The sequence below is a fragment of the Babylonia areolata genome, chromosome 26 (genome assembly GCF_041734735.1).
Source record: "Babylonia areolata isolate BAREFJ2019XMU chromosome 26, ASM4173473v1, whole genome shotgun sequence".
In the NCBI taxonomy this organism is placed as follows: Eukaryota; Metazoa; Mollusca; class Gastropoda; order Neogastropoda; family Buccinidae; genus Babylonia; species Babylonia areolata.
In genome coordinates this window covers 16,823,802-16,836,301 of record NC_134901.1, presented here as the reverse complement: position 1 = coordinate 16,836,301, position 12,500 = coordinate 16,823,802, and the positions used below count along the sequence as shown (strand labels likewise).

General features: G+C 43.8%; 1 protein-coding gene across 1 annotated transcript in view; it reads left to right on the top strand.

Annotated features, from left to right (window-relative positions):
- LOC143300771 (H(+)/Cl(-) exchange transporter 7-like) overlaps nucleotides 1-12,500 on the top strand; it is a 44,429-nt gene that overhangs the window by 7,062 nt on the left and 24,867 nt on the right. Inside the window, exons 2-8 of the mRNA XM_076614699.1 lie at nucleotides 1,369-1,503; nucleotides 4,779-4,853; nucleotides 5,708-5,779; nucleotides 7,180-7,315; nucleotides 8,406-8,515; nucleotides 8,953-9,096; nucleotides 11,449-11,532. Of these exons, the coding sequence (XP_076470814.1) occupies nucleotides 1,369-1,503; nucleotides 4,779-4,853; nucleotides 5,708-5,779; nucleotides 7,180-7,315; nucleotides 8,406-8,515; nucleotides 8,953-9,096; nucleotides 11,449-11,532 (756 nt within the window). The remainder of the gene's footprint in view (nucleotides 1-1,368; nucleotides 1,504-4,778; nucleotides 4,854-5,707; nucleotides 5,780-7,179; nucleotides 7,316-8,405; nucleotides 8,516-8,952; nucleotides 9,097-11,448; nucleotides 11,533-12,500) is intronic.

The following is a 12,500-nucleotide window of genomic DNA, read 5'->3' as shown; positions in this document are numbered from 1 at the left end:
ATCGCGTTTTTCGCCGCTCAAGACCAAAATACGGCGTCTTCTTTTCCTTGGCGATTGGCTGCTTTTTTTTTTGCTTTTTTTTTTGCTTTTTTTTTTTTTCCCGCGCATTTTCAGTGATATTACCTACCCCCTGCGTTGTTCGCCCTGATGATTCTTATGTATGCGCTTTGCAGAGGATCCAAAACATTTCGTGAAAAACTGAACTCGTGTTACCCACAGCTCGGTGGTTTATGGAAACAGAAATTACCCACAGCATGCATCAGACACTATCAGAACCATCGTCAGTTGTTGGATGTGTTGTAGAAAGTGGCGGCAGTTGTTCAACGCGCACAGATGCCGATTCACTGAAGGGTTTTCACTGTCATCGTGGGCATGTATAGCCTGAGGAAAATAGTGCAACACTGGGTTTGCGTGAGGTTTTTCTTTTTTGTTGTTTTAGTCGGAAAACTAAAGATTTCTTTCCACACCAAACACTGAACTCGCACCAACATCAACCCTTGTGGTGATCGTAATTTTCTGACCCGATGAAACCAATTAAACTGTTAATTGATTGATTCTATACTACATATGCGTCAAATAGTAAAAATCCTTTATTGATCATCATTGTTATGAGACGGATAAACCATCCATTTTACTGATCGTGTGTGTAATGTATCGTTTATGTTTGTCTCCATATTACTTTGTTTATCATCTGACGAAAATTTTATTAAATGATCAACGTCAGAGGCACGTTTAAGGTTTATGTGCATGAACATGACTGTACGTGTGCTAAATATTTTTTTTCATCAGGTTGTACTGGATCAGAATTGACAGTAGTTTGGCTGGCTGAGCAACTGGCTAAGCAACGTTGATGCATACTGTTTTACAGTGTCACGTGTGCCTAAGGTACATGAGCAAGACATTGTATTATATTGTATGATTACTGTATTACTTTTTGTCACAAAAGATTTCTCTGTAAAATCCGGGCTGCTCTCCCCTGTGGGGAGCTCGACCCCTCTGTGCAGCACCACTCTTTTTTTTCTGTTTTCAAGTACATCTGTATTGCCATCAATGTAGATATTTCCTCGTTATTTTGCCAGGAACAATTATCCTTTTTAGCCATGAGTTCTTTTACGCGCGCAAAAGTGCATGCAGCACACGGGATTTCGGTTTATCGATTCATCCAAATCATAGTGCCAATAGCACCCCTCAAGGTTTATGAGAGGGAGGCGTAGGAGAGGGATGGGGGGTGGGATAAAAATCCCGATCTGTGTATGGGAATTGAACCTGTGGACACTCGCCTCCTAGTCCAGCGCATTTACCACTGGGCCACCCCTCCACCAGTACGGGACAGTACAGGTGACGGACAGCACGTGCGGCATGTTGCAGTTCAAGGTGACCCCAGTCCGCCAGGGCAGCACGAGCAGCGCAGGGGGAGGGAGGAAGGCGCTGGCCTCCTTTGAGCTGGGGGAGGAAGCTGAGCAAACCGATACACTGACCAGTCTTCTGTCGGCCAAATTCAGGGTGGGTCTGTGTGTGTGTGTGTGTGTGTGTGTGTCTGTCTGTCTGTCTGTGTGTTTGTGTAGGTGTGTGGGTGGGTGGATGTCAGAACATACCAGCAGTCTTTTTAGTGTGGTCCACAGAAAGTACAGACATTCCAGAATTTAGCGTTGCACCGTCCGCTCAACTTGCTTTCTTCCCCTACCACAACCTCCTCCGTATCATCTACGATGTTGTTTCTTTTTTGTGAAGATTAAGACGTGCTTGATTTTTTTTTTTTTTTTTTTTTTTTTTTTTAATAACAATTAATTACTGTTTTATTTCTTCAACCTCTATTTGGAGGTAACAAGTGTGGCATTGCTGTATGTGTCTTCTTCGTCCAGTTGATCCACACATTGGACGTGTTTACATAGTTGACTGAGACTTTCACTATCGTTTTGTCAAACTCATGACAGTCAGAGTGTTCAGATGAGTCATCCTGTCAAACTCATGACCATCAGACAGAGTGTTCAGATGAGTCATCCTGTCAAACTCATGACCATCAGACAGAGTGTTCAGATGAGCCATCCTGCCAAACTCATGACCATCAGACAGAGTGTTCAGATGAGTCATCCTGTCAAACTCATGACAGTCAGTGTTCAGATGAGACATCCTGTCAAACTCATGACAGTCAGAGTGTTCAGATGAGTCATCCTGTCAAACTCATGACCATCAGACAGAGTGTTCAGATGAGTCATCCTGCCAAACTCATGACAGTCAGTGTTCAGATGAGTCATCCTGTCAAACTCATGACAGTCAGTGTTCAGATGAGTCATCCTGTCAAACTCATGACCATCAGACAGTGCTCGGACTACTTTGTTTTCCTAATGCGGCTCCACTCCTGGATGTCGCTGTTCCCTTCAGCGAGATAGGAAACACGACGGAGTTTCACGTTATCTCTTAATTCCAGCTGGTTTGCAAATTTTGACATGCTTATGTGGAGATGATTGAAAGTTTACGATGTTTACCGATCTATCAGTATTTGTGAAACCTGATCGCGCTTAGTCGGACCTATTTTCTCAGTCGAGCAGTGGTATCGTGACGGTTAGTCACGGGGAAATGGACAGACTGGGTGTTTCAGACGATCGACTTACCGTAAATCGATTATTGGGGAGACATTCGGAAGTCGGGGAAACGGACAGTCAACCTGGGTGTTTCAGACGATCGACTTATCGTAAATCGATTATTGGGGAGACATTCGGAAGTCGAACGCATGTGGTGTATGACTGTAGGTTATCAAACTTTGGATGTTTAAGGTGACTAATGGTAAACCGATTTACAGGAGTGTGGCGGGTGGATGTTTGGGAGGGAAAGGTATTTCGGTCGGAAATCGAACTAGCATGTCACAAGCTGAACAGATTCGAATACGATTCTTTGGTCTCATGTTTTTTTCCTAACCGAGTCAAATCTATATGAGAAAAAAAAAAATATATATACATATATATAAAAAGCATTGGGCTTATTGAAAAAGAAAAAAGAAATAATGAACTAAGAAATGATGATACAGAATAGAATGTAACCAACAATATGAAAAGAAAATAGATCCTTTTTGTAATATATCTTATAAAAATTAAAAAAAACAAAAAAAAAACACCTCCCACTGAAAAAGAAAAAAAATTATGAACTAAGAAATTATAATACAGGCATACTAATGCCCGGCTGAGAATATAAAATACAATATCAAAAGAAAACAGATCCTCTGTGTAACATTTTGTAAGAAACCTTTCGTTTGTATTTTGATGCCTTCATCAATTTATTTGTCTTTCAGTCTCAGTGTTTGTATCTGTGTGTCCATCAATTTTATTTGTGTATCCTGTCATGGACTTATTCCTCTTCTTTTCTCAAAATCAGGCGTGTCGTTTTCATTAACGTGAATTAACAGTTATGTTGTAAATGAATTAAGAGAAATCAACTTAATTGTAAGGTTGTTTTTTGTTTGTGTTTTTTTTTTATCCCGAACCTGCACAGGTGAACATGATAAAAATCAAATCATGCATCTGTAGGTGCGAATGTTTTGTTTGCTTTATATACACCTGTCCAGTGGTTTCTGAGAGACTGAAAATGGACATACATTCATGTTCCCCCAACCCTACCTTTTCTCCATCTATATCTCTTTTTCTCTCTGTCTCTCGCTCTCTCGCTTATTTTCGCTTCTTTAGCTTTATCCCGTCTGTAGGGCGAGGGCTGGATGTAAAAAAAAAAAGCGTGTTACTTGCTTATCTGTTACCCTCGATAATAAAGATTTTGTCTTCTCTTGTCTTGTTTCTCTCTCTCTCTCCCTCATTTCAGAGTATTGGATAATCCCTAATATTCACAGGAATGTCAACAGAATACTATTATCAGCACGTCTCCCTTCCTAGCATCCCGATGCTATGATGCCTACGGCCTGGCGGCAATAAAACATTCATTCATTCATTCTCTCTCTCTCTCTCTACTGTCTCTGACTCTCGCTCTCTCTCTCTCTCTCTCTCTCTCTCTCTACTCTCTGTCTCTGACTCTCGCTCTCTCTCTCTCTCTCTACTCTCTGTCTCTGACTCTCGCTCTCACTCCCTCGCTCTCAGAGTCTATATATATGTTTATGTCTGTCTGTCTCCAAGGCAGTACAAGTCTTGCTCTCCAGTAAACAAGCTGTTTGCCTGCTTTCCATAGTTTCAATCACGAGGGCAGAGCCGATCACCTCATGCTGTCTGTGTTGATACAGTCAGTGAGCGGTCAGAACTGACCCTCGCCGGCTGTAGCTTTCGTGCTTTTTATCTCTGGCGTGTTCGAACCACCACCAGTCAGAATTCCACACAGCCTGATAATGGACTGTGTCCACGCTACGGTTTATGTTTATCTAGTTTGTCTTTAGAGGATCATTCCTTTGATAATTCCACTCGTATAACACATTAATAATTATTCTTTCTGAGATAATGTAAATAGACATATACATATATATATATATATATATATATATATATATATATATATATATAGAGAGAGAGAGAGAGAGAGAGAGAGGGATAAATATATATATATATATATATATATATATATGTGTGTGTGTGTGTGTGTGTGTGTGTGTGTGTGTGTTTTGTTTTTGTTTTTTGTGTGCTTTTCTTTTTATATTGGACGCGTCCTTGAATTCACTAAACGAAGACTTACGTAAATAAAGCCATACATCATGACCGAATCACACACATACACACGCACGCAAAAAATGGTGTTTTATATCGTAGTGGTGTGTGTGCTTTTGTGTGTGTGTGTGTGTGTGTTTACAGGACTTGAGCAAACGATGGAAGCAGTACGCAGAAGAATCACCACGGTTCCGGAAGCGACTGGTGTCCAAATGGGAGGTGGGTACCCCCCCCCCCCCCCCCGCACCTTTCCCCCCCTCCCCCCACACACACACACACACCTTTCCCTGTCTTCCTTGGAATGCTGATGTGACAAACCTTGTTTGTCTTCTTTGTTGTTGTTGTTTTTTTCATTCCTTTCGTTTCATTTTTTCCCATAGATTATTTTTCTTTCTTTCTTTCTGTCTTTCTTTTTTTTTTCTGTTGTCTGTTCCCTTCTCTGTTGTGAACGTTTCTCGTCTCATCTTTTTTTTTTTTATTTTAATTTTTTTTTTTAAACTGCCTTCTGTCGTCTCGTCTTGTGTCTCCTTTGTTCGCATGTCAGCTGTCTTTTCTTCTTCTTTTTCTGTTGCTGCTGTTGATTTATACGCCTTCTCTCTCTCTCTCTCTCTCTCTCTCTCTCTCTCTTGTGCGCGCGCACGCGCGCGCGCGCGCGCGTGTGTGTGCTGTGTGTGTGTGTGTGTGTGTGTGTGTGTGTGTGAATCTCTCTCTCTGTCTCTCTCTCTCTCTCTCTGTCTCTCTCTCTCTTTGAATAAAACGTTTGGAGTTCTGAGTTCTCTCTCTGTGTCTGTGTCTGTCCTTGTATTGAAAAGTTTGAAAATATCCTGATTATAAACTCTTTGACACTCCCTTCCTCCACACACACACACACACACACACACACACACACAAGCACTCACGCACGCACGCACGCACACACACCCACACGCACACACACACACACACACACACACACACACACACACACACACACACACACACACACACACACCCCTCCCCATCTCTTCCCCCATGACTGATGATGATGATTATGTTGACCCAGAGAAGGACTGACCTCGCGTGCTGGTTTTCAGAGTATGAACTACGACCAGATTGACAGCCAGCTGCACCAGGATGAGAACGAACAGATGAAGAACAGATCCAAGGTGCTGCCGGCTAGCTTGTGTGTGTTCTCATTGAACTGTTCTCTTCTCATTGAACTGTTCTCTTCTCTTCTCAGTGAACTGTTCTCTTCTCAGTGAACTGTTCTCTTCTCAGTGAACTGTTCTCTTCTCAGTGAACTATTCTCTCTTCTCACTGAACTGTTCTCTCTTCTCACTGAACTGTTCTCTTCTCAGTGAACTATTCTCTTCTCAGTGAACTGTTCTCTTCTCAGTGAACTGTTCTCTTCTCACTGAACTGCACTAAACTGTTCTCTTCTCACTGAACTGTTCTCTTCTCTTCTCACTGAACTGTTCTGTTCTCACTGAACTGTTCTGTTCTCACTGAACTGTTCTCTTCTCTTCACACTGAACTGTTCTCTTCTCTTCTCACTGAACTGTTCTCTTCTCACTGAACTGTTCTCTTCTCACTGAACTGTTCTGTTATCTTCTCACTGAACTATTCTGTTCTCACTGAACTGTTCTGTTCTCACTGAACTGTTCTCTTCTCACTGAACTGTTCTGTTATCTTCTCACTGAACTATTATGTTCTCACTGAACTGTTCTCTTCTCACTGAACTGTTCTCTTCTCACTGAACTGTTCTCTTCTCACTGACTCATAAAACAGGGAATGGACGAAGGGAGATAACTGATAACTGAAAGCAAGACACTGGCTGTGGGGGAAAAGAGGGGGGAGGCTGGGGGTGTGTGTGTGGGGGGGGGGGGGGGGTGGCACTAGTGTTAGGCTTACTGATTCTCATGAAGCCCCTACAGCTTGTTGTTCAGTTAATGTTTATGATATTGAATGGTTTTGGCGATGTGCTTGATTTAAAAAAAAAAAATTCTCTTTTTTTTTTTTCCATTTTTTTTTCTTTTCTGTGAATCATGACCCAATCTGTACAACCGTATTGCAAAACAACCTGCTGATGATAACGATGATAATACTGATAATGACGACGATGATGACGATGATAATGCTAATGATGACGACGATCATTACAATGCTGATGACGACGATCATTACAATGTTGATGATGACAATCATTACAATGATGTTGCTGCTGATGATGACGATCATTACAATGCTGATGATGACGATGCTGATGCTGATGACGATGACAGTACTGATGATGACGATGATGATACTCATGACGACGTTCATAACAATGATGATGATGATACTCATGACGATGTTCATTACAATGCTGATGATGACGATGATAATGCTGATGACCACGATCATTACAATACCCCCTTTAGAGTGTAAGGAATTAAGGGCCGAAACACTTGACTGAGGGGGGGCTTCTTCTCTGAAGACCTTATACTGCCCAGCTCCCCCTAGAGATTCTTATCACTAACGATGACGATGATGATGCTGATGATGATGACGACGACGACGACGACAGAGAAAGCTGGCGCTGATGTGGCTCAGCCGATGGGTGATGATGTTCCTTGTGGGGATCGGCACGTCCCTGCTGGCTGCCGGCGTACACATCGTTGTGGAGCTGGTGGCCCACAAGAAGTTCCACCTCATCGCTGATTGTATCCTTCCTTCTGTGTGCCTTGGTACTGGACGGTGGTGTGTAGCACGGTACAGGGTGGTCAGTGAGAGTATTGTGCTGTGCATGTATATATTATAGCATTTAGCAGTGCAGTGCAGCTATGGTTCAGTGTAGCGCATTGCTGTGTGGCACGGTACAGGGATGGTGAGAGTATTGTGCTGTGCATGTATATATAGCATTTAGCAGTGCAGTGCAGCTATGGTTCAGTGTAGCGATTTGCTGTGTGGCACGGTACATGGAAATAAGAGTTCTGTGCAGTGCATGTATAGTGCAGTGTAGTGCAGTACGGTACACGGGATAAGAGTTCTGTGCAGTGCATGTATAGTGCAGTGCAATGTAGTTGGGACGGTTCAGTTTAGCGCATTGTTATTTATTACCGTACAATACCTGACATTTCATTTCAATGTAATACAGCACATTACACTTCACTGCAGTGTAATACAATACGATAAATATAGTCAATTACAGTGCACTGTAATGCAGTACATAGTAGCTCAATGCCGTGTAGCTCAATACAGTGCATTATATAGCTCATACCAGTGCAATGTAAGAATTGTACATAATGGCTCATTTTAGTGTAATGCAATAAAATATTACATTATAGTTCATTGCAGTATAATGCAGTACAGTACAATACATAATTGTTCACTGTAGTGTATTGCACAATTGCAATACATGACTGTTAATTATAGTGTGATGTACAATTATTTGTATTTGCATCACTCTTTTTGTCACAACAGATTTCTCTGTGTGAAATTGGGGCTGCTCTCCCCAGGGACAGCGCGTCGCTACACTGACAGCGCCACCCATTTTTTGTTTTTTTTTTGCCTGCAATTTAATTTTTTTCCTATCGAAGTGGATTTTTCTACATAATTTTGCCAGGGACAACCCTTTTGTTGCCGTGGGTTCTTTTACGCGCGCACGGGACCTCGGTTTATCGTCTCATCCGAATGACTGATTAACATTAATTATCATTACAGCGTATTGTACGATAAAAAAAAAATCACGATTGTTTTTCGTAGCGTAATGTAATGCAATGCCTTATAGCTGATGGCCTTGACTGACACAAGACATGGACAAGTGTGCTGACGACAACTGCCTCATCATTCCTATCGCCATCTGGTGCGGCATCAACCTGGGCATTTCTCTGCTGGCCGCTGGCCTCGTTACCTACCTGCAGGTAAGGCCGGTGTCGCCGGGAAAAAAACAACAACTGGGAGTATTGTTTTCCTTGGGAGAAAAAAACCCCACGCTTCTTCTCTCTCTGGTCCGTGTCAGTGATTATATTTGCTTTTCATAGAATTTACTATTCTGTTTTACACACGCACGCACACGCACTCTCTCTCTCTCTCTCTCGCTCTCTCTTTCTCTGTCTCTCTCTCTCTGTCTCTCTCTCTCTGTCTGTCTCTGTCGTTCTCTCTGTCTCTCTCTCTGTGTCTCTCTCTGTCTCTCACTCTGTCTCTCTGTCTGTCTCTCTGTCTCTGTCTCTCTCTCTCTCAAGTTGGCATGTGTCCGTGCGCAGCACACACTCTCTCTCTCTCTCTCTCTCTCTCTCTCTCTCTCTCTGTCTTTCTCCGTCTCTCTCTCTCTCTCAAGTCGACCTGTGTCCGTGTGCAGCCCAAGGCGGCAGGGAGCGGTATCCCGCTGATCAAGAGTTACCTGAACGGGGTTCGAGTCCCGGGTCTGGTGTCGCTGCGCTGTTTCATCGCCAAGCTGGTGGGCGTCATCCTGTCTATCCTAGGGGGTCTGGCCTGTGGCAAGGTGGGCAGATTGTGTTGTATGATGTGTGTACTGTATTGTTTCGTGTTGTCCTGGCCTGTGGCAAGGTGTGTAGATTGTGTTGTTTGATGTGTGTACTAATTGTTTCGTGTTGTCCTGGCCTGTGACAAGGTGTGTAGATTGTGTTGTTTGATGTGTGTACTGTAATGTTTCGTGTTGTCCTGGCCTGTGGCAAGGTGGGCAGATTGTGTTGTTTGATGTGTGTACTGTATTGTTTCGTGTTGTCCTGGTGGGTCTGGTCTGTGGCAAGGTGGGCAGATTGTGTCGTATGAAGTGTGTACTAATCGTTCCGTGTTGTCCTGGCCTGTGGCAAGGTGGGCAGATTGTGCTGTATGATGTGTGTACTGTATTGTTTCGTGTTGTCCTGGCCTGTGGCAAGGTGGGCAGATTGTGTTGTATGATGTGTGTACTGTAATGTTTCGTGTTGTCCTGGCCTGTGGCAAGGTGTGTAGATTGTGTTGTTTGATGTGTGTACTGTATTGTTTCGTATTGTCCTGGCCTGTGGCAAGGTGTGCAGATTGTGTTGTATGATGTGTGTACTGTATTGTTCCGTGTTGTCCTGGCCTGTGGCAAGGTGTGTAGATTGTGTTGTATGATGTGTGTACTGTATTGTTTCGTGTTGTCCTGGCCTGTGGCAAGGTGGGCAGATTGTGTCGTATGATATGTGTACTAATTGTTTCGTGTTGTCCTGCTTGTGGCAAGGTGTGTAGATTGTGCTGTATGATGTGTGTACTGATTGTTTCGTGTTGTCCTGCTTGTGGCAAGGTGTGTAGATTGTGCTGTATGATGTGTGTACTAATTGTTTCGTGTTGTCCTGGCCTGTGGCAAGGTGGGCAGATTGTGTCGTATGAAGTGTGTACTAATCGTTCCGTGTTGTCCTGGCCTGTGGCAAGGTGGGCAGATTGTGTTGTTTGATGTGTGTACTGTATTGTTTCGTGTTGTCCTGGCCTGTGGCAAGGTGGGCAGATTGTGTTGTATGATGTGTGTACTGTATTGTTTCGTGTTGTCCTGGCCTGTGGCAAGGTGGGCAGATTGTGTTGTATGATGTGTGTACTGTATTGTTCCGTGTTGTCCTGGCCTGTGGCAAGGTGGGCAGATTGTGTCGTATGATATGTGTACTAATTGTTTCGTGTTGTCCTGCTTGTGGCAAGGTGTGTAGATTGTGCTGTATGATGTGTGTACTAATTGTTTCGTGTTGTCCTGCTTGTGGCAAGGTGGGCAGATTGTGCTGTATGATGTGTGTACTAATTGTTTCGTGTTGTCCTGGCGGGTCTGGTCTGTGGCAAGGTGGGCAGATTGTGTCGTATGAAGTGTGTACTAATCGTTCCGTGTTGTCCTGGCCTGTGGCAAGGTGGGCAGATTGTGTTGTATGATGTGTGTACTGTATTGTTTCGTGTTGTCCTGGCCTGTGGCAAGGTGTGTAGATTGTGTTGTATGATGTGTGTACTGTATTGTTCCGTGTTGTCCTGGCCTGTGGCAAGGTGGGCAGATTGTGTTGTTTGATGTGTGTACTGTATTGTTTCGTGTTGTCCTGGCCTGTGGCAAGGTGGGCAGATTGTGTTGTATGATGTGTGTACTGTATTGTTCCGTGTTGTCCTGGCCTGTGGCAAGGTGTGTAGATTGTGTTGTATGATGTGTGTACTAATTGTTTCGTGTTGTCCTGGCCTGTGGCAAGGTGGGCAGATTGTGTTGTATGATGTGTGTACTGTATTGTCTCGTGTTGTCCTGGTGGGTCTGGCCTGTGGCAAGGTGGGCAGATTGTGCTGTATGATGTGTGTACTGTATTGTTTCGTGTTGTCCTGGCCTGTGGCAAGGTGTGCAGATTGTGTTGTATGATGTGTGTACTGTATTGTTTCGTGTTGTCATTGATTTCGTCTTCCTTTCTTTATATCATTCGTTCATTTGACAAACTTTCCACACTACCTGTTTTAGAAAACATACAAAACAAATTTCTCAGCTTTCTCTTGATAGGACAGAAACTCATTGCCCGTTGTGATTGGGTAGTGTTGCAGTACAATGCCAGATTTCATTCCTTTCATTTTGGCCCACAATTTTTACATATCCTTATGGTCAAATACTTCATTCAAACAGAACTGTGACCAGTACGGTCTTTTTTTCTTCTTGCGCTATGACTTTATTCGCCTTGGTTTTTGTGAAGCACATTTCTTTATGAGCGGCTTCTTTTAGATCTTTATCGGGTACTTAACCATGTTAGGTGTGTGTGTGTGTGTGTGTGTGTGTGTGTGTGTGTGTGTGTGTGTGTGTGTGTGTGTGTGTGTGTGTGTGTGTGTGTGTGTGTGTGTGTGTGTGTGTGTGTGTGTGTGTGTGTTACAGGAAGGTCCGATGGCCCACTCCGGCGGCATCATGGGGGCAGGTCTGGCCAAAGGGAGGATACCCTGGTTCGGTCAAGATCTGAAAGTGAGTCCGATCATGCGGAAGGGTCAGTGTGTGTGTGTGTGTGTCACTTCCCACAGCGCTTTATTAGGGTCAAGGTTATACAGTCAACACCCTTTTCATTTTCGCCCACCACTGATCTCCCCGACCGTAAAGTCAGCAAGGTTCTGACCGAGTAGGACTATGATGTTCTGTGAGCAGGCGTAACTGTAGTCTGTGCCTGCAGGTGTGTAAAGGTTTTGTGCGTTTGCAGGTGTGACTGTCTTGTGTTTCTGCACATGCTTCTGCAGTCGCTGCCTGCAGGTGTAACGGCACTGCATGTGTGTAGATGTAACGGTATATTCTTCCTGTAGGTGTCACGGTATTGTGTGTTGAGGTGTAACAGTATTGTGTGGCTACATGTGTATCTATAGTCTGCCCGCAGGTGTAACTGTAGTCTGTGCCTGCAGGTGCAATTGTGGTCTGTACCTGCAGGTGTGGTTGTAGTCTGTACCTGCAGGTGTAACAAGCCTATGCCTGCAGGTCTGACAAGTGTGTACCCACAGGCGTCATTGTGGTCTGTACCTGCATGTTTAACAAGTCTGTGCCTGCAGGTGTAATTGTAGTCTGTTCCTGCAGGTGTAATTGTAGTCTGTACCTGCAGGTGTAATTGTAGTCTGTACCTGCAGGTGTAATTGTAGTCTGTACCTGCAGGTGTAATTGTAGTCTATTCCTGCAGGTGTAATTGTAGTCTGCACCTGCATGTTTAACAAGTCTGTGGCTGCAGGTGTAATTGTTGTCTGTATCTGCAGGAGTGACAAGTATATGCCTGCAGGTGTAATTGTAGTCTGTGCCTGCAGGTGTAATTGTAGTCTATGCCTGTAGGTGTAACAAGTATGTGCCTGCAGGTGTAATTATAGTTTGTGCCTGCAGGTGTGACTATTTTCTGCATACATGTATGACAGTATTGCACGTGCAGATGTAACAGTATTGTGGCTTCAGGTGTAACGGTA